The following is a 26286-nucleotide window of genomic DNA, read 5'->3' on the forward strand; positions in this document are numbered from 1 at the left end:
CCTTTTTAGAATGATATTGTCAAGGTGAATAAACTAAAAAAGCCCTTTTTTCCAAAGGGACCTTCTCTGAGGAGCCAACTCTCCGTTCCTTTAATCCATGTTACTTTTTAGCATGGCATTACTCACGCATTTCAAAGAAACTGGTGTAGAGAACAGAACTGCTGTCCAGACCAAAAGCTTTCCTGCATCTCCTGTTTCAGCAGGCTTTGTGGTTGTAGCAACTGAGACACAACATGTTGGTAGTGATCAGTCTTGCCCTGTTTTGGACTTACCTTCTTGCCTCTGTGGTGGGGAGGCCATGACATTTGCCACTACAGAGCACATTGCTACCTGAAGAAACCATGTGTTCTCTCTTGAGAGAGAATTCCAAAAGAAAGTTTCTTCTTTGCCCAGCAGCAATTCACTTTTGAGGGGAAAACAAATGGTTAATTCAGCCCATGGCATTAATTCTGCTCCAGTGAGCTGCTGCAGTAAAGGGTGAGTGGACTTCTGTGCGCACATCACAGGACTGCTGTCTATTTTCAGGGAAAATTGTCTTTTTAAACATCCTATAACCTGTGATGAAGCATTTTGCAGTCACATTCTCTGAAGTAACACCACCTTGGATTTCCTGGTCGTACAGCTTGCTGTTGGTTTCCCTCTAGACAGCATATTTTAAAGCATATTTTCAAACATAATTCACAGACTACTATTATTTTTCCAGCTTGAAAGTTGTTTTCTCAGTCCTCCCACTTTCTCTCCTGGAAACTAGATGTTTGTTTCCTCTTGGAATGCTTTTTATTACACCTTGTGCATGTTTGCTGATGACTGAAGTGTTCTTGGCTGTCAAAGCTATGCAAGATGAGCAAGTGGCCTGCCATATTTCATTCCAGCTGGAGAATATGTACAGAGCTTTGCTGGACTGTGGTGTTCCATGTTCCTTTGGGCTCAGGGCCTTTTGGCCAAAGATGTGACTTGTGCTGTGCAAGGAGTGTGTCTACTGGTGACAGAAAAACGGGCACACTGAAGTGAATTTAGATGGCTGTTTAGTGCCCAGTTGATGAGACAGCAGTGGCACCAAGGCTGGGACTCCAGCATGAATTGTGCTCACCCTGATGGAGCGGTGGAGTCAGCAAGCTGAGGATCTGCCCCTGGTCAGCGCCTACTCCTGAACATGTAATGTGCAAACAAAGATGAAGAACTGATTCCAAAGGAGACTACATTTCAGAATGACTTGGACTGTTCTGCAATAAACTCGTGGCCACTCCCCCCGTCTTCCAAGGAGTCATGGTTTCAGTGCTGCTTATGTGTGCATGTGGGGTATGCAAAACCATTTTGCAGAATTTTTCTGGCTGTTCTTTCTGACTGAATGACCTGCAGGGTTATCTGGATTTAAGCTAAACATCTCCTTATCTTGCAGGCTCAGGACAAACTATTCTGGGTTTAGAAAATTACATAAGCTGCAAGTGAAGCTGAGGGGGGAAGGAAAATTTGTCCCTTTGCTGGCCCTTAAGAGCTGTAATGTAGAGATATGAAGGGAAAACAGATGTATCTAATTCAGTAATTCTTTTACTTTCCAAATGAAACAAGAAGGATTTGACACTGGGAGAGTTAAAATGCCTGCCTTCTTCTGCTGTGTTAAGAGTAGCAATCTCAGTTTCTTCTGTCTGCTAGATCCATATGAAAAGGGATGTCTGTTCCCTGGTCCTTTTTTTTTTTCCATTTTACTTGCTGAATAACAACTGTGAGCTATTTTTATGAATTGCATTATTGAAGGATGGGAGGAGGGTGTGTTTTGATACAGGTGTAAACAATGCAGTGCCATATACCTACAAACACTCTCAAATAAACCCAAGCCCCTTTTCCCTGAGGCTGCTGATGGGGAGTAGCTTTTAGTGCCCCCTCGTGCTATGACAAGGGGAACACAGACATTGCTGGTCTCCCTCTGCTCTACACATCAGAAAAGGTGATTTTCATTTCTCCCTTAGCTGGTGCTTCCTTGTGGGAAGAGGCAGTGTTCTCCAGAGCATCTGCATGCCTATTCTTGGCTTTAAAATGAGCAGTGTCTGTAGGGCTTAGGCAGGTGATGGGGCAGGCTCTGGTCACATACACAGTGCCTGAGCAGCTTGCTAGTCACTTGTGTCCCAGGTGGGGCAATCTGAGCACCAAACTTCAGTCTTTTTAAGCTGAAAATATTTAAGTGAAGAGAAAAGAATGTGGGCATTTGCTTGCAATATAGCATTGATGGTCCTCCCATCTACCAGAAGACTTCACATCATGGTTAGATGTTGAAACAGAGCAGTGATAGGGCTAAAATCAGCCAGTCTGACGGGATGATCCTGAACAGTGACAGAGGTGTGCTTAGCTCTGAGCACCCTTGTCTGCAGCTGCTTTTTGCTGCCAAGCCCAGGTGACCTCCATACTTTGTCCTCCTGAACTTGAGGCCATCACATGCGTGTCAGCATGTGGGCTCTTAGTACCTCTGTAGTGGGTACTGCACTTTTCCTCAGAGGGTGGCATGAGCATCTCCAGTCCTGGGAAAGGGAGGGATGTGTTCCTCTGAGTGGGGTTGTTTCCTGATAAGAACGTGGATGGCTGGATGTGCAAAAAGGATGATCCAGCACAATTGTAGGGGGAAAAAAATTGCCTTATTCCTGCTGAGGAAATAATTGTTAGAAAGAAATATTTGACAGTTTTGGGGTTTTTTCCTGTCTTGTTCTGTGCTTCCCAGTACAAGAGAGAAATGAACCTACTGGATGGAGTCCAGCAAAGGGCCACTGAGATGGTGAAAGGTACTGGAATATATCTGGGAGAGCTGGGACTGTTCATCTTGGAGAAAAGAAGGCTCAGAGGGATCTCATCAGTGTGTATAAATGCCTGAAGGGAGGGTGCAAAGAGAATGCGCTGGTGTCCAGTGACAGGGCCAGAGGCAATGGGCACAAACTGCAACAAAGATTTCCTCTGAATGTCAAGAAACAATTTTTACTGTGAGGGTGTCTGAGCAGGGGCACAAGACTGGCCAGGCAGGTAGGTTGTGGGTTCTCCATTCATGGACATACGCAAAACCCAACTGGACATGACCCCGGGCAGCCGCCTCTAGGTGACGCTGCTTGAGTAGGACCAGATAACCTTTGAAGGTTCTTTCCCACCTCAGCCATTCTTAGGTTCAAGGTCCACTTAATGCCTCTGTCTACTCTATTGCTTAGAGAAAGGAAAAAATAAGTATCTTTCCTTAAATCTAAATTACTAACAATTCAGTTACTAACAAATTAGCAAATATTAGCTACGTGTGTCCTTGCTGTTCAAAACAGCATTTGTGTACCAGTGACCAAAGTTCTCTTTTGTAGCACACAGGAAATAGGGCTACAATGTGTGGTTTTATAGGCCATGTCCTTTCCAGGAGACCACACTGAGCAAGTGGGATGTTTTCATTAGGACTCAGAAGACTTTTTACTATGTGTGGCAATAGTATGCAACAGTAACTACAAACTTGATCCTTTTTTCAGGATGCATTGATGTGCTGAGTCCCTTCTGTGATGACTTTTTATGTAATATTGAGGAAGACAGAGGTTTTTTCTCTTCAAAACTGCATCTTGTGAATGTTGGCAGGAAATCTTTGCTCCTCAGAAGAAAAAAATGTCATCCCGAGTTTGCCAGTAACCTGAAGTTCTGGGATTTGAGATGAACTTTGTGTGATCAAATGACTTTTCATTGCATTTTCCCAGTTTGGGGATTTTCCCTTCTGACCAGTCTTTGGCCATCTCTGAAATGTTGTTTGCTGCAGGACACACTGTACTGCTCAGAAGAGAAAGAAATTGAGTTCAGTTGAAACTGCTGCCAAGTAGGGACATTGAACTCAAACCAAAATGAAAACAAGACAGCACAGTGCTGGCAAAGTCTGTGCAAAGAGGGGATACCAAAAAGGAATGTTATCAGCATACAAACAAAACCTAAAAAAACCAAACCGAAACAAAAATCACCTACACTGTAGAAATGTTCATCAGAACTGCATAAAGCCAAACCATCCCCCCCATCCCAGTACTGTAAGCCAGCCAGCAGCCATGGTCCAGAACCAGAAGCCACAAGGAACATAGAGTTGTCCCAGTCTGTGAAGATTTCCATTTCTTGTTCTTTGGTTCAATTGCCAAATAATATTTACCTACCTCAAGTAGTTTTTTCAGAACTGCATTAAATGTATAAGCACTTCAACATTAAGAGGATGGGGAAGAGACATGACTGCTGAGATGGTGCAGAAGAGGTATCGGGCCTTATGAAGATAGTTTTGCCTCTCTCCAATTATTTGTTCTTGGGACAATAAATAGTCTGAATTTATTGAAGTGTTTATCACCTTTATACTTACGTTTTGTTACAGGTCAGGGCTTCCTTCAGATGTGAAAGACCCATTGCTAACACCCCTATTTTGTTCTGTCCCAAGAAAATTCTGTGGGGTTGCCATGGCCAAGTAATTAAGAAATTTTCACAAATAGACAAGTACACAAACTTCCTTTCTACATCTATTTCATTAGCATTAGTTCTAGCTGTGGTTTATCTTTCCAAAGGCTGAGCCTTGTTTCTGACTGTTTAGTATGTTAAGTTTGTCATACTGACCAGTATCTTGTGGGCTTTGCTAATCCCTTTGCTAATTGTGGGCTAATCTTTTTTATTAGAGGGATTTTATGTGAAAAAAAGACATGGCTTTGTTCAGGTCAGAGTTTTGCAGGATTGCTGCTCAACAATTTGACCATCTTTTTCTACCTACTACATTGTAACACTTTCCAGTACTGTTCCATTATGTAAATAAGTGTTTCTGATGTAGCTGAATAAATTGTGGTATCTTAACCCCACTAAATTAATTACTATCAGCTTTTGGCTATTTCTTTTCCTTCTTCATGTACGTAATGAGGAATTTGATTTACTGAGTTTTGACTGGACCCATTCATCTGCCTGTGAATTGCCATAAAACTGGCAGCTATTTTATGGATGTGTTCTTTGCCAGGACAAATTCTTGCCCTGAGTGCCTGGCAGTGGGTGAGCAGCCCAAAGGAAATGGTGTCTGGGCAGCAGAGGAATTGCACAATTTTGTGCATCACTTCAAGGCTCCCTGTGGATTGTGGATCCTGAACCGAAAAGGGAAGATGCTCAAGATTTTTAACTATCAAAGAAAATGGCACTTCCTGGGAACTCTCACCCTGAAGTTTGCACAAGTGCAGGTTTTAGCACTCTTTCCCTGTTTGGACACTGTTTTTATCTGTGACATGGCACTGGCACTGCTGGTGCAGCAAAGGTTTGAGTTGTTTCTCCAGGGAGCAGGGTATAAATGTGTCCTGCTGAAGACCTTTTGGCCAGGCTAGCATTGTGTCCCTTCATAAAGCTGAGCATTAGCTTTTGTTTTGAGAGAGAAAACTTCTTTCAGAGGAATACATAATTTTTCTGTAAGTTTATCTGATGGCTCCCTCTAGAGAGAGGAACATAAATACTGACCTACTTCACAAATTGAAGTTCTTGGATTTGATCACTTTTAGTCCCAGAAGTGTTTTTGTTGCACTTGCTCCCTGTCAGATTCAGTGCCTTTTCAAAGCCTTCTTTCTCTCATTGCCTAGATCAGTGCTTTTGGGGTGACTGCAGGAATACAGAGTTTTCAAGTCATCTTAGTTGCATTTCAAAATTATCTCCTGTAATCAATCGCTGATTCTGCCCGAATGTGCCCAGAATTGCCTCTCCCAACAAAGCAAGAGATGGGAAGTCTGAGGCAAACAGGGAAAGGTGAGCTAGGGAAGATGCAAAGCTTTGCACTGCCAGAGTGGAAACTGCCTTTCTAAAATGACAGTGGGTGGATGTTGACCAGCACTAATTTTAGATAAGTATGATCCAGTGTCATGAGATGGGTGCTTTATTTTTGCAGGGAGGATGAGAGAGTAACATACAGAGGAATTTACAGATTAAACTGCTTCCTAGCTGCCCTCCTCCATTGTTCCATCAGGTTACTTCGTGAAAGAAGAATTCTGTGTTCACTCTCCACTCACCAAGTTCAGCACCGCTTAACGAAAACTAGTACTTCTCCAAGTGCCATGGCTTTTAGAAAGGCTCTGTCATGACAAAAATACAAATTAGTGCTTGTGTTGACAATTGAAATGGCTGGGACTGTCTCCCACCAAATAAATTTATTTACATTGAGGTTTGCAGGACTGACTTATCAGGCTATAACGAAGGATATAGCAGAACTCCCTTTGAGCCCAGGCAGTGCATGTTCAACATCCCACCTGAGCCTTGTTTAACAGGAAGGGGTGGCCCTGCTCACACCTTGTTCCCACTGAATGGAACACAGAAGCTGGAGTGTGTGTTACTGCAAATGCCAACAATTGGTATTTACACTTTACTCCAAAAATGGTTAGGTATGTATGGGAGTGCCTTCATTCAAAGGCAAATAACAAACAATTTTTTATACCTTTAACCAACAGCAGATTAATTTAGTTTATTGTTATGGGTTTTTTTTAACAATGAATAAAGATGACCCAGAAATTAAACTCCAAATGACAAGACAAAATGCAGTTTACAAAATTGTTTGATACCTGTTACGCTGACCTAAAATTTTCATCCAAGACAAAAAGAGAAGATGTTGTGGCCCCTGCATCACTGCAGTCAGTCTTGCTGCAGTGATGATGGGGTGTGCCTTTCCATTAGGATGTAGGGAAATTACCAGCTCCACATGTGCTCTGTAGTGCTACATTCCTGTGCAAGATCCCTGAGAGCAAAAACTTCCCAACTAGGTGACTTTATGAAATGAAGAAAAATGTGAAGCCATCAGAGTGAGGTCAGAGTCATAAAAGCCCCAAAGCTGCTACAAGAAATGTTGGGCTGTGCATGGACAGGAAAGGTTGGCAAGAGCAGCTGCTGTGCTTGTCCATTCCCATGAACCAGGTGTGCTTTCAAACTCCCAGTGTGCACTGCTTAGCAAGGACCTGTGCTACCTTCATTTTCTGGTCATCTGTCACTGGATGCTACTTTTATTTTGCTCATAAAATTTTAAAAGTGGAAGAGGAGACTGAGGGGAGACCTTATCACAGTCTACAACTTCCTTGTGAGGGGAAGAGGAAGGGCAGGCACTGATCTCTTCTCTGGGGTGACCAGTGACAGGACCCAAGGGAATGGCTTGAAGTTGTGTCAGTGGAGGTTTAGGTTGGATCTCAGGAAAAGGTTCTTCACCCAGAGGGTGGTTGGGCACTGGAACAGGCTCCCCAGGGAACAGGGAACAGCACCAAACCTGACAGAATTCAAGAAGCATTTGGACAATGCTCTCAGGCACCTGGTGTGACTCTTGGGGCGTCCTGTGCAAGGCCAGGAGTTGGACTCCATGAGGCTTGTGGGTCCCTTCCGACTCAGCATAATCTGTGAGTCTGTAAATGTATTCACTTACATGAAGGTGCAAGTCATTCTGGATTGCATTAACATAAATTCTCTCGCTGGCTTGCAGCCACATGCCATGTTTGCTCTCATGGAATCAGGCTGAAATAAAGCATCAGCAGGACCATAATACCAAAGTGTGTGAGACTCTGGACTATGCTTCTAGTTGCTGTTCCTGTGGTTTAGTTATTTTTAAATCACAAGTGCTCTTAAACCATAGCATACTGCTCTTTGACACTCTGACCAAACTTTGATTAAAGCAGTTTTCTTAACTTTGGCTTCATTTTTAAGCTGTGACACAAAATGGAAAATATAGGCTATTCAAATACACTAGTGCAGAATGTGGACTAAAATGTGTTAAATATTTACATATATAGTGCAGAGTTTTTACTTTTATGAACTATTTAAATACCAGTCATTAAACTTTTCTTCTGTACTGCAGAGCTGAGAAGCAAATTAACATAAATACTAAATAATGTAAATATTTTTTATTAGCTTTGCAGCTATTGGGTTAAGAAATGTAGTTACTATATATTCTTCCAGCCATGCTCTTGTTGTGGGTAACTGTATTTACCGGTTTAAACCATAGAAAATGTTAATACCAGATTTGCAGGAAATAAACCTCTGTACAAGACTTGCTGTTGTTTTCTTTCACTGTAGTGCAACAAAGAGTTAATTTATAAATGAGGCAATAGTTTGAATGCTGACCCAACCTCTTCAGGAGGAGCTGTGACAGCCTGACTTGTCTCAGCACTGCTTATCATGGGAAAATTTTCCTTAGGGCCTCTCTGACAGTAAAGTCTTTATTTCTAAGGAGATTGACAATAGGCTGAAAAAAAGCAGTTTTTTCTTAAACTGATACTTAATAGGAGATCTTTGATTAATGAGGAAATACCATCAGCCAGGAGGAAACTAAATTACATAAAGCAGACATGAGGAGTTCTCCTCTGTCCATCAGCAGTCTTTAACTGCCAGTCACTGCAGAGAGCTCAAGAACATCTCTTGTATTGTGTATTTGTGTTTAGATCCTTGGTCCTACCACACTGGTTTGAGCCACATATGAAAGAGTGCAGCAACTTGGCTGGGTTCTAGAGGCAGTTGGTTAATAAACACAGTTCAGGAGAAGATGTATTATTTGTTAATAACAGTCTTGGCTTTGTAGTAAATCTGAAATTATTAAGACAAAATGAGACCCACCGGAATGTCTTAGTCTGAGCTGATTGTCTTCAGCACTATTAGAAAGATGCAGCACTGGAGGTGGTGTTTCTTAAACTAGATCCAGTAAATCCCTGTGAAAAAAAACCTTTCTTCTCTCTACCGATTTACAGTGAGAAACTCAGTGAGTAATTCAAATGACCTTACAGATCAGGTAAGATGAATCCTGTCCTCTGTCTGGAAATAAACAGATCCAGACAAAATACAAGCCTCCATTCTCCTCCATGGATTCTTTACTAAAACCTGTGCCCTGCCATAGTTCCCTTCCCCTCTTAATCTATTCATAATGATAAAATAATTCCCTTTAATCTCTCACAGAAATGGCAAGCAGGTACAGCTTAGCATGCTGTTTCTTTTTGTGTCTACAGTCAAGCAGCCATTTCTCTGCTGGATCCAGCCATGTCTGGGTGTGTTGTGTTGAAACCTCCTACTTCATGGTATTTTGACATAAATGGGATAATATTCAGCCCTGGCGCCATAAAGTAATGTGGAAGGCATTTGGCAGTGTTCCTAAATTCTTGCTGTTTAAACATGAGGAAGCAGATCACTTCTGCATACCAGCTCTAATTTATAGAAACTGAAGGCCATAAGGAATCCTTCCCTTTAAACTAAGCAGGTTCTGCAAGAGAGTTTCTGCATTCCCAGTTACATGTTTGAGCCCAATCACTCTCATGCAGTAAAGGAAGCCACCAACCTGTCAAATACAGCAGTTAGAAGCTGTTTAAAGCATTCCCACTTCTTTCCTGAAGTCCTTCATGAAGGCTACTGAAAGTACACTCCTCTGCATTTCTCTGTGCTGAGTGTTTTAAATTATTCTAGGTAACTTTACAAAGTCTCAGGGTTTATTTTAATGCCTCTCAATTTTTCTTCCAATACATTTCTTCTTAGTGTGTCTTGAGGCAGCAGCTGCATATTCACAGTGGGAGAGAGCTGACAGCAGAAAAAAATGACACAGGTGCCACTCTACTGCCTCATTATGAGGACACCTGAACCTAATTCATTTTTAACAGGCCTATGGCATCCTACTTCCCCTCAACAGCAGGTTACTATGTCATTAGAAGATTTGTGGTGACACTGTGTCAGCAGAGACACTTAAGTTCCTGGAGAAACAGATTTAAACTTCTGGGAGAACTCTTCTAGCAGCTCCATTAGTTTCTCTTCATCCTCTGGTGGACTGTGGGTGTATGCTAGGGGTAAGTGAGTAGGGACTGGTTGCCTGTCTGGAAGAAAATAAGAAAAACCAAAAATAAAATAAAAATAAAAAAAACCAAACAAAGAACCCCCCCAAAATCTTATGGGTACATTTAACTCTCTTATAGCAGAAAAGACATTTTCCTGATGGACTCTCTACTGCCCAAACATACCTCATGGTCTTGAAGCCAGGAAACTTAACCTTCTAGGTACCTGTAGTTAAGCATATCTTCTAAACCAAAAATTTAACCTATTCAATTTGTATTTTGGAGCTAGAGTGATTTTTCTGTAGCACAATATGACCTGGACTGTGAAGCAAGCCTCCATTTGCAGCTGAGGACAATGTAGGGAAAGGAGAGCTTCCTTGTAGGGTTATGCCTGTCACTAGTGCAACACCTACAGACAAAGAGCAAAAGCTGGAGTTTGTTGCTGCAGGCAGAAGATGTTTTTGCACTTGAAACAACATTTTTCCTTGCCTCCTGGAGAACGTTTCTAGTACTATACAAATCCCCAGCTGGGACTTTGTAGTTAGGATTATTTTCAATCTTAAAATGCTTACTTTCATCCTTAGAAACAATAGTTAAATTCTAAGTGCAAAGGAACTCGGGCTTATTGCTCAATCACCACAAATGACATGTATCCAAGCAAGTTTGCTCAGTTTGATGCTTTGCTTGGTTTTCCAAATCTCATGCCTGTCACTCACTCTGTAAATACAGCTGTTACCACCACCTACTCTAAGGGATTTTCCCCTCCAAAAACACAGTATCTAGAGCCCAGGAGTCTTATGACAATGCTGTCAGGTGTCTGTGGAACAACATTCAGAGCACTGGTTAAGTCTTTTTAGCGAGCCCAACTTCCACAGCAGCCAGCTGAGATAAAAAGAACAAGCTGTTGCAACTCTGGGCAGCAGATTTCCCTGAAAACCTATCAGGCTGCCACTGGGCTTCCCAGGAGAGCAGAGATATTTGCTCTCTTAAGAGCTAATGTTTACCTGACTGCACATGCCACATAACTTCTGCTCATGGAAAACGAAGGAGAGAGAAACATGCAGAGGAACATTCCCTTCTCCAGCACTGATTATGAACAGCTTTCCACCTAGCCACAGTGCTTCCAGTAGCCTGTGCTAAAGTTTGGGAACTAGGTATGAAAGCCAAGTTCAGCATCACAGAGAAGATGCTTCTAGTCTTTGGAAAGCAGGCCTCTGTTAAACATTTTTTGTATATTTTAGCAGATGCAGAGATTTATGGTAGTACTAGTCATGTTCTCACTTCTGTTTTTTTTTTTTCTCAGAAAAAACTGGCTTTGGTTTGCTCTCAAAAAGTAAAAAAGAATGCAGAAAATGGAGGGAAACTGTGTCTGATTTGGAAAATGGCTTCCTAGGACCAGAAGTGTGGGATTTGTGGCAAAGTGCTCCTACACCCCAAGCCCTTCACTGAAAGGGCCTGAAGAATGCCCATGATAAGCTGTGGCTTCCAAAAGGCCATAGGAGCAAGAAATAACTGGCTTCACCACCGTTTGATAAGCACAAGACACAGACTGAGAACTTCTCTTGCAGCTTTAAGAGCAATCATGCCAGGACCAAAGCTCTCAAAAGTCAGTAGCTTTAGCTAAAGAGCCAGGGCATGTTTCCTGTTTACCAAAGCTGGGGGTAGACAAAGGCCAAAGAGAAGAGCCTGGTGGAATTATGAAAGGAACAGAAAGAACAACTGAGCAGAAGCACTAGGACCAAATGAAAGTGATTGGAGTAAGAGAAAGGCAAATGCGCACCATGCTGACATGAAAAACGTCCACTGCAGCCAACGCTGTGTGACTGACTGTGGGATAGAAGGGACAAAGTAACCCAAATGCAGAAAAGTCTGAGCTTCCTGCACGCTGTATAGGAATTCAGTGAATCATGATTTGAGTGCCACATCCAACAGAAGCCCTGAGCTTCCCTAAGAAATTACCCTGAACTTTCTCTTTCTGAACTGACCTGTATCACCACTGAGGCATCCCTGCTTCCACCTGCTCCTATAAAGATGCCTATCATTTGCCTGGGAGAAAAGAAAGGCTCTGCCCTACTTTTCCGTTCCCTGAGCTCACAGTGCCAAAAATGCCACTGTGCTGAAGTCTTTGCCCAGTGTTAGAGAAAGGGGGAATTGACAGTTTTAGCTAGCATGGAACAGTAGGAAGAAGAACCTGTCAAAGCAGAGCCAACTCCCAGTACTCTGTGAGATGCTTTTTGACTTCTGTGATTCACCTTCCCTTGGCACAGTCCTACATGCAGGCATTTTCATTACAAAAATCCCCAGCCCTCTGTGAAGAAATGCTTTGAAGTCTCTATCAGCTACTTTAGAGGACAAAAGCAGGAATAGAATAATTTAACACGATGTTCACTCGAACATTTAGACTTGAAACAACTTTGAGGAATGCTTTATCCTTTGCACAAGCTGCCTGGTGTAGCCTTCATCCCCTTCCAGGCCAGACAGGGATCCTAAGCTCAGGCAGGCTGGGGATCTCCAGCCTGTGAGGCACTGCTCCTTACCTTGGAAGAACAGGCCGCTGGGCAGCCTTGTTGCTTCAGCTGACACTGCCAACCACAGGACGGTGTCAGCTCCCTGGGCCTCTGTGCGCAGCGAGTTCTTCATCCTCTCGTAGAAATCGGGCATGGACGACCTCACAGCTGGAAAGGATAACAATGGAATGGTGGTCTGCCATGCAAAGCTTCTTTGATACAAAAAAATAAAAACAAAAATAGAACAGCTTCAAATTGCCATTTTGTGTGTAGGAAGGAGAGGAGGCATCTCTGGAGCTTATGGAAGAAAATTAGTATTTCCCCCAGTCTGGGAGTAGGATGGCTTGTGGGAGAATAGCACTAAGCTGCCAGATGATTTACCACTTGTTTGTTTGGGTCAAATTACAGGGACAAAACTGACAACAGGATCTGTAAGACGTTCCTCTGCCAATCCCATTCTAAACCATGAAGATGACAAACACGGGGGAAACAGAAATTCCAAAAACCAAAATTTAGTATTCCAAAAATTAGTATTCTAATGGGATTTTTAGCTCTTATTTTCTCACCAGTTTTAGGAAACCAGTTGCAGCACTGTATTTAAAATCTGCTTACTTCTTGTCTAAACTCTGCCTTCATTTTATTTTGTCCAACAGATGGTGACTGTGAGCCCATCCACTGTAGGTGTTTATTTCTGGGGGTTGGATAGTCTTTGAACTTTAAGGTGGGATAACTTTATGGTTCGTTAAGTCTGAAATCCACAAAGGAAGTGCAAAAATAAATGTATTTTAAAGAAAAATAAATAGCAGGATATTTAGTTGGAAAGAGCTATTTTCAAGCATAAAGTAGACAGGGTAAATGCTTCTGTTGTCAGAAGCAATTTTTGGAAACTGCATCCCTATAAAAGACCTAGAGATGTAACTGCTGTTCTGCATCCCAAGCTTGGCCACTGGGAGGTGGAAACATCGGGGAATGCAACATGCATAGTGCATGACTGATGCTGGCCCACCTGCTCAGGCACTGTCACTGAAGAACAGCTGCAGCTCAGACAAAGGGCTGAATGGCCAAACTGCTTCTCAACAGCAGTAAATGCTTAGAGGAAGAGCACAGGGTTTGCACAGTGGTGCATTCTCCTACATGCCCTCACAAATTCTCAGTGTCTGCATATTGGTACTTTCAGAGGCAGAAGTGCCATCTGTGTGTTTAACATTTCCACTACAAATGTAACTTAAAGGTTACATTAAGGAACTGTGTCTCTGCTGTGCACTTGTGCAGGGTTGGAAGCATTCATTGCCCATTATTATTCTCTAGATATACACAGCTAGCAGACACTGTGCAGAATAGAGCCACCAAGGGGATATAAAACTACTTCAAGCACCAGTTTGGAGAAAAGAAATTACTGCACCTGTTAGAGAAATATACTAGGAAGTTTCATTTGTCTTTGCTTTTAGACTAATCCTGAAAAGAAAAAGTTACTGTCAGAGCATGAAGCAGATGTTACCTGGAGTGTCTGCCCAGCCAGGGTGCATCACAGAGAAATGGATGTTTCTGTGAGCCTTTGCCCACTGTTCTGTCAGGACAACTTGCTGTCTCTAGGATAGAGCAGTAAGAGCCACGCTAGCACCAAGTTCAACAGCCTGTCCACCAAATTAGTTCCCAGGGAAATAAACTATATCAAATATGCCATAAATACCAGAGCATTTATGTACAGCAGAAATGCTGCTCATCCTGACTGGATTTATTGGATAATTTCATCAGAGACTTTCACACTCATTGCCATCCATACCCTGGCCACAAATCTACTTTTAAAGCATCTGCACTGCTTTTACTGACCACGTCTACTTGCTGCAGACTGTGGGCAAGAACTAAGCAGACAGACAGGGTTCATCAGCTAAAGACAGTGTTCCCCCTTGGGACTTCTCTCGTATCAAATGAAAGTCTAGCCATGCTCTCCTCCATGCAAGATGTATGCACTCCTCAGGGCATGCCATCATACTCCTGAAGATTATTGCCTGTGCATCTGCATATGGGTTGGATGGAATGGGAAAGCAGCAGTGACCAACAGGCTTTTTGCAAAGCAGATGGTATGAGCTGCCTAGCAAAGAAGGGCTGGGCTTTGTTTTCAATCCCATGGACTGTACCTTGTTCTGTGCATACACCATAGTTCCATCAAAAGGCCCATTTTCTGACTGCAAGTCAGATACGTTTAATTTTTGAACTAGCATTCCCCCAGAAGAGACAGTTATCTGTAATGAAATGGATGAAAAACAAATGAATGAAAAGCAAGTGAATGAAAACAAAAACCAGGGACTCCCCACAGATGCACTCATGCATGCAATGTAGTCTTCAGGCCATGGCTGGAAGTCCCTGCAGAGCAGGATTCCTCTGCATACTCTGCATTATGCTTATGCTCATGAGTAGAGCATACCTGGAGATGAGGTGGAAGATACATAGTTTTTTTAAGAAGTGATGTTGATTTATTTCAGGAATTTTGTGCTTCTTCTTTTGAAGAGTAATAGGGAGAAAGAAAATAGCAGAATAGCACTATTTACAGTTTGTATGTTTAGCATTTACCGAAGCTAATTAGAAGCCATACAAAACTTGGGAAATTTCATTTTAAAAAATATACCTGCTGTCTTATTTTACACCAAGATCTGTAGAGTTCTTTTAAGCCCATACTCCTGTTGTACATATTTTGCACTCTGCTGCAGGAGCTAACTTGCCCTAGGGAATTTAAGAGGGTAAGTTCCCAAATGAAGTGTTTTACTCTGATTTCCAATGAAGGGTTGAGAGCACCAGGCAGGAACTTTGCCTCAGAGGAGGAGGCCGTTAGCAAAATCCAAGATGATTTTAGAGATCCTTACAGCTTTACAAGTAATCCTGCATTGCTAACACAGTGAGAGAACTGCTGTCACGAGCCAGAAGGTAAAAATAGTAAAACACCCCTTTTAAACAGCATCACAGACTCACCACTCTGGCATCAGCTGCTTTTTCCAGGAGGGGCACCAGGGCAGTTGTCATGATATATGTTCCTAAAAGACAGACAGGCACCAACATTAACCTTTCCTTTTAAAAAAAGCTTTCTTCTCTCTCCACCCTCCTTAACAACCCAAAACCCAAAGTCTCTTTATCTCTGAAATCTGATCTGGATTTTACAATGCTTTTTTTGTTGCTGCTCCACTTGCAGTGTGCCAACTAAACCTGTAGTAGTTCATATGGCCATATACTTAGCAAAAGGCAAATATTATTTTACAGAATTTCATGTTTGTTTTACCTATAGAGAAAACAGCTCACTATAATAATCTGTGAGAATCTGAAGGCAAAATGGCTCAGATATGAAATTCCTTGGGTTGGGGGAAGGTGATGTCAGTGAAGAAATGAGGAATGCATTTCCCCTGCATGTCTGGCATACACACATAGATCTAAGCTGGGTCATGAACAAGAGAAGGAGACTGCTCTTCATACTTACAGTTCTTAGGGCACTGCATATGCACTTAAGACTTGTCCATTTTTCCCTTCTCACTATGAAATCACTCAGAGTATGCTGATACTTTTTGTGTTGCACACAAAAGCCACCCCTTAAATCCCCAGCATGACCATTATGGAAGATAGGGAATCCTTGGGGGAAAAAAAATAATGTTGCCTGCCCAAGGCTGAGCTAAGATTACTTGGGGAAACTTAATTGTGCCCCTCCCTGCTTTTAATTATGTTTATTTAGCAAGGATTTTCACACACCACACAAATATATTCTATTACCATGACCAGCAAAATTTGTTATTACAAACACTGTTCAACTGTCAGTGTATTTGACTCAGAAACACAGACACACCTAGTAATGTTTCACCCAACCGAGTGCAACACAGATTTTTTTTTTTGTTTTATCTTTTCAGAGATTTTATTTCTGTTTAAAATGTATTTTTAAAAATTCCATTTAATTCAAAATTAATCTACCTCCCTCTCATGTCTTTACAAATGCCTCTAGTTCAACAATTCTATTAGAAATAACCTCATTTTTTGACCTAAGCTACCAAGGCCATGCTTTTCACTAGGGATAAAGACATCAGCATATCTTTATAACTTCTCTTCCACACAGGCAATGATATCACCCAGTTAAAACACACCAAGTTTATAAATATGGTACCAAAATCAAGCATGTTACATGCTTGGTGAACAAACTGTTCAGTTCCCCTGTCAGTCACAGCAGCCTTCACTTTCTCTGTATAATCAGAGGTATGCCCATACACACTATGTATATTTAAAACCCTGGCAAATCAAACAAAGCAAATGCACCGCAGATGAATAAATGCAGCCTGTCTTCAGCAGAAAATGTGAGCAAAGGCAGTTGCCAGTGAATAACGAGAGCCCGGTCCCCTGGTAGTGGCGGGGAGACTGAGCGGTGACATCATCGGTACAAGAACTCGCGCTGACTGTCAGGGAAAGCTGCCGTGATGTGGGGGAAAAACAATTAAAAAAACCCAAAAACACCTCAGTATAAGCCGAGAGCCTGGTTTTAATGTTGTTTGGCTGCGGATTCTTCCAAAAAGTAACATCATGTCTTGGTTAAGTAAACTGCATCTCCTAAAGGCAGAGCTGCAATGCACCAGTTCTGGCGATGCTCCATTTTACTGTCCTGCAGATTAATTTACACTTTTAAGGGGCTTCATGTTGATTTGTTAATTCTAAAGAGCTGGAAAGATGAATGCACTAATGTTGCCTCATTAACAACCGAGTTTTTGTTTTGTTTTCCAGCCAAATAAGAGAAATGTTCAATGCCAAAAATCCTGCTTAGAGCAACAACAGCTTGTCAGAAGTTTATGTGCTTATTTAGAACCACAAACTAACTGCAAAGCCCACATCTCCTCTGTTCCTCAAGTTTATTAAGAATTCAGTAAATCCCACAAAGCCATAACATTCCATCTTTTTGCCCCACAAAACCACTTGCTCATTTGCTTTGAGACAGTGCACAAACAGAGAAGTTTTGATCACAGCTTCCTATGGTAAACAACAATATCTGAAAACACAGACAGACACAATGCATCAGGCATTAAGGCTGCAGCATTTAATTTCTCCCACTGCTAAATATTTCACTGACTACTGTCCCCATTTTAAGTGTTTGAACACAAACTCCTCATTCCTTTGACAAAAATACTTGGATTATTATACATTCTTATTTGCCTGGGCTGGTCTGTCACGCAAAATAGCCTGATATTTATAAATTATAAATTATAAATTTATAATGGTAATAGTAGAATAGATATTATTTATTACCAAGGTTTATTTCTGTTTAGAATACATCATCATCAACTGCAACCTCCCCATTTTTATCAGTGCAAAGCTGGCCTGTAGTTTGATGGTGACATTCAAACAGTATGACATTCAAATGCTCAGTATGGTCACTGCAGGGCTTGGCACGGCCATGTACCTCACCGCAGGTACTTTGTCCAGCACTGCTGTATCGCAGCAGGCACTTAACTAAAAATTAATTTCTGAGTAAAAGGGGAAGCACGAAATGAAGGCATTGCCTGCCACCATCCTTATGAAAAAAAAAAAAAAGTTAAAAGAAGTTTTTTTGGTTAAAAAAACTTTGCAAGGAAAACCAAGACTGATTTGGTAGAAGAAACTACATTTATCTCTGCCCCTACATAAGGAAATCAAGGCAACACCCAAACTGCATGTCCTTTTGCCAATACTTGATTATTAATACCAATGTACTGGATATCAGATATTCCAAAATGAACACTTGAGCACTCTAACACATTTACTTGATGCAAAAATAATTTTGTCTGTTAAAGGAAAAACTTGCTCCCAAAGAGCTCAGTTTAAAAAGGCAAAGCATATCAAATACGGTTAATGCTTAATTATCACTGTGTTCAAACTGTACAGACTGAGTTGTTTGTTTTTTTAATGGTTTAACACAAAAGTACATGAAAGGAAAGGCAACATTTAACAGTGCTGTGCCTTGCACTGAATGCAGTGGGTATTATTGGGTATCTGCTGACCATACAGCTGGTACTACCTGCATTTAGGACTGTGTGACAGGGGCTAGATTTGTGCATCATTATTTCCTGTCACTGGAAGGTACATTGTCCACATGGCCTGAAAGCTTGTCTCCCACTGCTGTAACAGGGTGAAAAAAAAAATCAGTGAAATAAATGGTATACAACATTTCTCTCTGATGAGCAGCATTTGCTGTGACACATGAGTCCAGGAAGATGAATTTGGGAGTTTGCTCAGAAGCAGCAGAAATGCAGAAGAAGGTGAGTCCAGTCTATCACACCCGTATAAAGGATTTCATCTTGCCCTCACTGAACTCTACCAAGGTGAATAGTTGACTTGCAAAACCTACTGGACAAGCTACAGCCCTGTTCTGTGTAATGAGGTTTGACAGTACTGTCTGGCCATGTTTTCTCCAGTTAAAAAGGCTCCTGGGATAGATATACAATTTTTTTTAAAGATAAACAGTCTCTTAATATTAGGTTTCTTTGGAAAAAACTTCTGTAGGCTTTATGCCTTGAAGCTGATCTCCCATAATAGGAAATCATGTATAATAAAGAGTAACTATAACTTTTCTATAGAGCAACATCATTACACACCTTAAACCAACTTTATCATATGGTAAAGTAGACAGGGTGGGTTGCCAATCTATGCATTAAACATGGTCATTCCAGTAAAAGTAATGAGCATGGCATTTAATGAGAATATACTTTGTTCATGCACTTTAATATTAAAGTTTCATGTTTACTTTAAAAATATGAAAAAACAAAACCCACCAAAGATATTGAATCACCATGCATTCATTCCCTTGTGGCCTGTCTGGTAATTGCTCCACCTGCTCTGAGATCCCAGTTTAGTTGAATAATCTGATAATGTGCTCTAACTCAAATTTTTGACTCCATACAGTGAACTCCTGTCAACCTGGATAAGCACTAATTCAGTGGTTTCACAATCACAGAGTGAAATATTAATGATGTATGTGTAGAAAATGAGGCACTGTTGTGGAGATAAACATTTGATTCATATTGTATGTTGTTTTAAAAAAGAAAAAAGCCCAAAAACTAAAAAAATCATCCAGATAAACTCCTAAATAAAATTATGCTGCCTTTCCCATGACATGATGCAGATGTTGAGGGGACTCTAAGGAAGACACTATTATCAGGTCTTGTGGAAAGATAGCTCTGCATGTTCTTTCAACAGATATTCCACTGTGGGTCTTATGGCATGACCAAAATGAAAGCTATCCTAGTGCATGGGACAGCAGTCTCCAGTGTATTAGACACTGGTCTTTCTCACAGAAAAATGCAAGTCTTGCTGTACTAAAACATGAAAGTAATCAAAACACAGGACAGCCCTAATAGAAGATATAAACAAACACTGTGCATGCGGATTTCCAAACTGCTGGTGGTGTAAATTAGTCTGCCAGAACCTGGAAGACTCCTTAGGATTCACATTATTTCAGACTGAAAAGTAACAGGCTATCACATGAAATAAAAGTACACAAACACATGCTCTAATTTTCTTTAAGATTTAATGTGACCCTAAAATCTGAACCTTATAAATCAATTTTGTAGAAAATTATGGTTTCAGCAGAAGTAACATTGTAAACCCACTACCTACTTATAACATCAAATTAATTGGTGATGCAGTTACTGTGGACTCAAGTGTCTTGGTGGATTCCAGAATGTGTTTTGCTTGATGTTCTATCTGGCAATTAGTGGGACACTGCTGGTGAGGTTTTTGCCCTGCTAAAATTTGGATAAGGGCAGGCAGCCAGCACCATACTCTGAAGTTTTTCATCTGCCTGAGCTCTGCAGTATTATTAGGAAGGAACACTGTTATTTCAACTGTAAAAAAAAATGGGAACAAAAAAACAACCAAAAAAACCCCAACACCACCAAAAAAATTTTTGTTGTACAGATTCCAATAGCTCATTCATCTGGTAGAAATCAGTTAAACTGGCTTGGTTTTCTTGAGTCCAAGTGAAAACAAACCATAGAAACAAACAAACAAAACCACCCAACAAAGTGACATTCTTTGCTGGCCTGATTTGCAAGGCAGCAGTTTATGCAGTTCCAGTAAGAGACATCCCTGAGTCTCTTTTCCTAAGAGATCAGGAATGAAGACTTTAGTGTGCTGTCTCTGAGGGCCAATTCCACTGCACTAGCAGTAACTGAGAGTGTATGGGAAGAGTTAATGAACATGAAACACAAAATAAAGGTTTACAATTCCCTCATCTCAATAAGGGTTCCTCTGTCTCCTGGGAACCAAGTTTCAGTACTGCTACTACATGTGCAATTATATTCAGCCTTATCGTTTCATATACCACCTCTGATCCATAACTCTCAAAGTCTTTTAGAAAGAAAATTGGAACCACAGCCTCCTTTTCACAGATGAGATCTTGCCAAAGATCAGACATTGAACTTATGGCAAACTGACAGCTGATATTCAAGTTTTTTGACTTCCAAGTAATTCAGAACACCAGGCTGCACTGGCTTCTGTGAAATACCAGTTAGATACAGTTCATATGTAGGGAAGAGACTGATAAACACCCACCCAGGTTAGGCAGTTTGCCACAGACGGGTCATAGTGTTACTATGACAGATAAACATCGTATTTCCTCTGGCTCTAACCTTTCTTGCACAGAGTGGAAGTATATGTCTATATATTATTAAAACACGAGAGCACATTAGATTGAGGAAAAGATGCATACTGGGAGCATCATTTATCTCTCAGTGTGTTTTAACATCCCCTTGCCTGGTAAGTAGCAATAAAAAAGTAATACATATGCCATTTTTCCATGTCAAACAGGAAGATATATTGAGTAAAAGCAAAGTGAGGCAGGCGATAAAATAGAGGGAAAATGACTGTTTCAGCAAGATGTCTAGTGCTTCAATAAGAACATGCTGCTTTTGCCTCCACTTGCTTATCAATGCTGAAGTTTTTTTTCCAAAATGACTGAATGCCACCAGGCTTAATAGTCTTTGCTGGGAGTTATACTAAAACAAGTAAAATAAAATTAAATAAAAAATAGTTTTGAAATCTTTATGTTTGAAATCAATAGTCATCAGAAATCTGCAAGACTCATCAGAAGAAATGATTGCTTGTTGTTGCTCAGCTCCTGGGTACAACCCTGAGTACATGGTTATCCCACAAGAAGAAATATAAGGGCAACATCACACAAACTAGAGGACAGAGAAAAAAATCTGCCCATCAGGATTGGCAGGACTGTAGGAAATCTGCCCACATTACCCCAAGCGAGTCACTCAGTTTGGTTTATTTGAAAGTGTGTTTCAATCAGCAAAGTGCTATTTCATTCTCGTGCCTGGCCAGCACTCCCAGTCTAAGTGCTCCATTCTGCTCTCTGCATTCACTGAGCTCCAGCAATCAGACAACAATTCTTGAGCCTCTAGCAGGGAAAAAAGACAAGGTGTTTCATTTGACAGCACCAACAGAACCACAACGAGCCATGCAGCATTTGTGCCTCAGACTCATTTCAAGGGTGCTACAGGCACCAACCAGCACAGATGCAGCTGCCACCACCTGCTCAAAGCACTTTACAGTTTGAACTTGAATATTAAATGAACCATACAAAGCCTTTACTATCAGCCTGCATTTTACATTTTTATGAACTTCATCCACCTGCATATTCTGACAGCACCAGAGAGGACTATGCACCTCTTGTTTCAGTTGCCATCCTCAATTAGCCAGTCAGCTGTGTTTTACATTAAGGGAATTTTACTTTCTATTCTAACTGATGTTATTTTTGCACATATTCATACAAGAGGACTTACGCAGACATTTTTGTCCCATGTATATCCAAGAAAAGATCAGGATATAAAGTATGTTTCACGAGTCAGATCGTCAATTAGAACTGAACACTGACATCCATTATGCTCAAAAATGGACTAACAGATCAGTCAAGAGGAAAACATTCCTTGACTACATTCAAAAGCTCCCCAGCATTTCAGACACCTAAATGAACAACTTTACAGCTTATAGAAATGTTAATCAGATATCAGATACAGAATTCAAAAACTGTGTCGTGCATTTAAAAGCATGTTATATTTCAAGCTTGCATTTTTAGATAGTTACAACCTACACACTCCTTTACTAGACCAGAGATCCAGGATAGGAAAAAAAAGCAAAAGAAACATGGAAGGAACACCCTACATGTAAAGATCTGAAAAATATATTGACATTATTCTATCTTGTTAGTCAAGTGAGGGACAACTGCACATTTTCCAAACAAGGGCCTTGAGCCCATATCACCCTTCAGGCTTTAGCTTTACTGGGGCAGAGAGGGGAATTTAGTTTGTTCTTTCAGACCACATTCAAGTTTACAGCCAATCTATACACTAGATATATCTAATTTAGCCAGGTTTTTCTCCAGGAACCTATAACCACAGATAGTTACTGAAACAGAAATAACTTCTCCCAAGGAAATCACACTCAAAGGCACCTAGTATTTAGGGAAATAACACAGCATCTACTCTAACAGGTCTTTTTCCACACTGCTTTCTCCTACTGTGACTCTAGATATGATTTATTACTCTATCCCTGTCTTTAAAGAAGAAACCTGTGGTTTGTAGCTTTGGTCCTTCATGTGTGTCTGGCCTGCAAGCACAGAAGCTTCCCGTTGCACTGCCAGCTCCTTCCAGTTCAACCAAGTCCCACTCTGTTCTAAAAGATTCAAAATTTAACACTTATTTTTGTCTAGAGAAGCAGTCTAAGCAAACAGTCCAGTCCTTCTCTGAACTCTGAAGAAGCTGGACAACAGAGGATGATCTACCTCCTTAATCTTCTTACACAATCATGCAGCAAGTGATACACGAATGCATAAAGGCGATCTATAAGTCCACATCCACAAAAGATAATACAGGCATTTTCCTAGTTTGCTACAACCATAACTCAGCTTCCTCTGTGAAGCTGTATACCTCTAGTAAGGCTGATTTACAGCTGTAAAAGCAGAATTTGCTGCTTCTACTTGTGTGATGAAATGTAATTCAAGTAATGCACTAGTACTGTTCCTCAGCACTTAATATCCTCAATGTCTAAGAAAACTAAACCAAAACATGCTTTTGCATTCAGACTGTTCTATTTGTTTCACTCTGCTTCTCTCTGGAAGAACTGTATCTTTGCACATTGCTGGGTTTTTGTCTGAAAGACCACAAGAAGATAGAAACTATTATAAGGTGAATAGATCCCTCAAGGTAGAAGTTCTTGTCCTTGTGCAGCCAAGGGAAATTTGATGTCAAAATAAAACTAATTTTGAATTTTTTGACCATGAGAAACAGAAGAATGTTAGCAGAAGATTAGTCTGAAGCAAATGAATCTATGCTTTTATACTTCATTTAATTGTCAGTTTAATGTATTCAGACTTGCAGAAAAAATGAGCTGTATGCACAATAACAGTGAAGCAGAAGTGAACACTAAAATGTTAGTTTTCAAACATCAGCAGAATTTAAGAAACCAACACAGGAAAAAGGCTAAGAATAAAAACCAACAATGGTTTCCAGGTTATGCTGGTTCTATAAATGTCTTATCTTTATAGACTAGGTTTTCCCCTTCCTCATTCCAGATATTGATGAACAGGAGAAAAACAGAAAAACAAAGCACCACAGTTCTTCCTTAATGCATCACTTTTGACTATATTAAAGACAGTCTCTTGAGAAATCCACCTACCCTGCACAGAGGCAGAGAGGGAAGAGTGTCAGGGCTGTTGGGTTGATGCAAGCACGATGCATCTTTCAGCCTTACAGATATCATCAGTGTCAGACAGCTCTTTCTCTCTGCTGGCTGGCTGTTTGCTCACCTCTTTTCCACAGCTTCCGTGGAGAAGCCTTCCACTTGGCTCACCATTTTCCCTGCTTCACTGCCCTTCCACCTCTCCACTTTCCCTCTTGACTTCCTTCCCATCATTTGTCTCTCTTACACCATTGCCACTCAGTTCACACAGTGCCCCTTTCACGTGGAACGCCCAAGACTTGCCCATTGCTGATCAATCCCTTGACTAGAGATTGCATCTGTTTGAGAGCATCCAGGGCACTGCATACAGCTCAGACTTCCTACACAGGGCCTCTGTCACACAGAACAGGGCTGTGCAAGCCCACTCAAACATCTGAATCTCTCTTTAAACATCTGAATATGCTCCAAGCTCCATCTAAACCCCAGAAACACAATTATTACAAAGAACATCATTAGCAGCAATGCTCAGAATAAAGTTTCCTAGCAAACTTCAGAATCAACCTGCAATTTTCAACTTCTGCTATGATAAATAAAGATGCTGATATCAGAACAACTGAAAAATTGAGAAATTAAAAAATGACACTCCAAACAAGCTGTAATATTCTTTTCCTTCCTGGCTCCTTCCCTGGCATAGCAATGCTATGATCCTTCTTTGAGCAGGAATACATACATCACAAACCCAGCTATAAAAACACACTTTTGTAAGCAAAATAAGCATGTTCCAGAACTAAACCTTCAATACTCACCCAAAGTGTTTGTTGCAAAGTTTTTTTCAAGTCCATCTTCAGTTAACTCTCTGCTATTCACCATACATCCCGCATTGTTGATCTGTAAAACAACTCCTTTAAACAACAAGAATCTACACAAATATCTACAAGAAAATCCACACACATGAGCAATCCATGTTAATTTGCTGTCTTCTGAAACTGCAAAACAAAGCTACACACTGTAGCTTTTATTTATTCAATAAAACATGATTGCAAGCTGTGTGTAGCTAGCATAGTCTCTGACACATTTCTTTCTCTGCCTTACCTTCCAGAAGGAGCTCAGATTTTTCTCTCCCACCTCAAAAAAATATCTGCCCCTACACACCTTCCAGCATGTTCACTGCCACTCCTCAAAAGTGATTTCCCCATTTTTATCAGATGTTCCTCATCTAGTAAGCACTAAAGGAGCTGCTCCACGTGCCTCAACTGTAGCACAGCCCCCCGAGCAAATTTTCACTGCTAAATAAAGGGGGAACTGCACTGAGCCTCTTGCCAACCACGATGATTAACTGTTTCCTCTCTCCCTGGCCCTGTTGTAGTCTTTGGACTTTTTGCAAAAGCTTCATCTTTCAGAAGGTCTAGCTTTAAGAGGGACAATGTTATTAGCAATGAAAGTCAAAGAGAAAATGTATGGTGTCCCCAAAGATGCAGCTATAAAATCACTGCTTTTCTCTTTTTTTGTACACATCTGTGTTAAGTGAAAAGGGACAAGAGCAAGCACACCATGGAGACTCTCAGAAAAAAAAAACATTTAGAGAAAATTAAGGAGAGAATTGTGGGCTAAACTGTCAAGTTTATATAACCTGTCAGACAAATTCATAGGCTACACACTCCCAAGACAGACACACATGATTAAAGTACACAAACTTACCAACACATTTAATTTATGTTCATTTTGGAATTTTTCAGCAAACTTCCATATTTCCTTGGGATTAGATATATCCACAATATGCAAGAAGATATTCTAAAGGAAAAGAAACTAAGTCACAATCAACAGGGAAAGTGAAGAGAAACCCTGTTTAGACCTGTCTAGGTGAAGAGGTATTTAAGTAGTATGAAAAAAATACTGTCTCCAGAACACAACTAATACAGGTTAACATGCACAACTGCAAAATTTAACTCTAGTCCTTAAAACATGTTTAGTTATTGGTTCAGCTGCTTCTGAGACACAGATTTTTAATGCCAAAGTTATTAAGAGAGAGTCCTACTTAGATAAATATATGACAGACAGTCAGACATAGCACAGAAATAGAAAAATACTGCAAAGCCTGCAAAACTTCAGTTTAAACAATTCAGCAGCTTTCTCTTTGGCTGAACTTTCCAAGGAAATGTTCAAGGTCACAGCATTAGAGAATAATATAGGTTGGAAGAGACCCCTGGAGGCTGCTTGGCAAACATGGAGATTCACCAGTCTGTCTGAGCCCCCTGCTCAGACCCTCCAGCATTTGATCACCCTCACGGTGAAAATATTTTTCCTACTGTCTACTCTGAATTTTGTCC

The 26286-nt window shown here is 40.9% G+C and overlaps 1 protein-coding gene across 6 annotated transcripts in view; it reads right to left on the reverse strand.

Annotated features, from left to right (window-relative positions):
• Positions 1 to 77: 77 nt before the first annotated feature.
• DHRS12 (dehydrogenase/reductase 12) overlaps positions 78 to 26286 on the reverse strand; it is a 35570-nt gene continuing 9361 nt past the window's right edge. For 2 of the 6 annotated variants that reach the window (XM_058840653.1, XM_058840660.1), the window contains 7 exons: positions 25658 to 25750; positions 24766 to 24847; positions 15248 to 15309; positions 14419 to 14523; positions 13779 to 13869; positions 12311 to 12448; positions 78 to 9815 (listed from right to left, as the gene is read on the reverse strand). In XM_058840653.1, coding sequence (XP_058696636.1) covers positions 9688 to 9815; positions 12311 to 12448; positions 13779 to 13869; positions 14419 to 14523; positions 15248 to 15309; positions 24766 to 24847; positions 25658 to 25750 — 699 coding nt within the window. In that variant the 3' untranslated portion in view covers positions 78 to 9687. Of the gene's footprint in view, positions 9816 to 12310; positions 12493 to 13778; positions 13870 to 14418; positions 14524 to 15247; positions 15310 to 24765; positions 24848 to 25051; positions 25120 to 25657; positions 25751 to 26286 lie in introns of those variants that run through there. The other 4 variants (XM_058840671.1, XR_009277809.1, XM_058840654.1 and 1 more) reach the window with 4 other exon arrangements.

Source organism: Poecile atricapillus, chromosome 1 (assembly GCF_030490865.1).
Source record: "Poecile atricapillus isolate bPoeAtr1 chromosome 1, bPoeAtr1.hap1, whole genome shotgun sequence".
NCBI classification, from domain to species: domain Eukaryota; kingdom Metazoa; phylum Chordata; class Aves; order Passeriformes; family Paridae; genus Poecile; species Poecile atricapillus.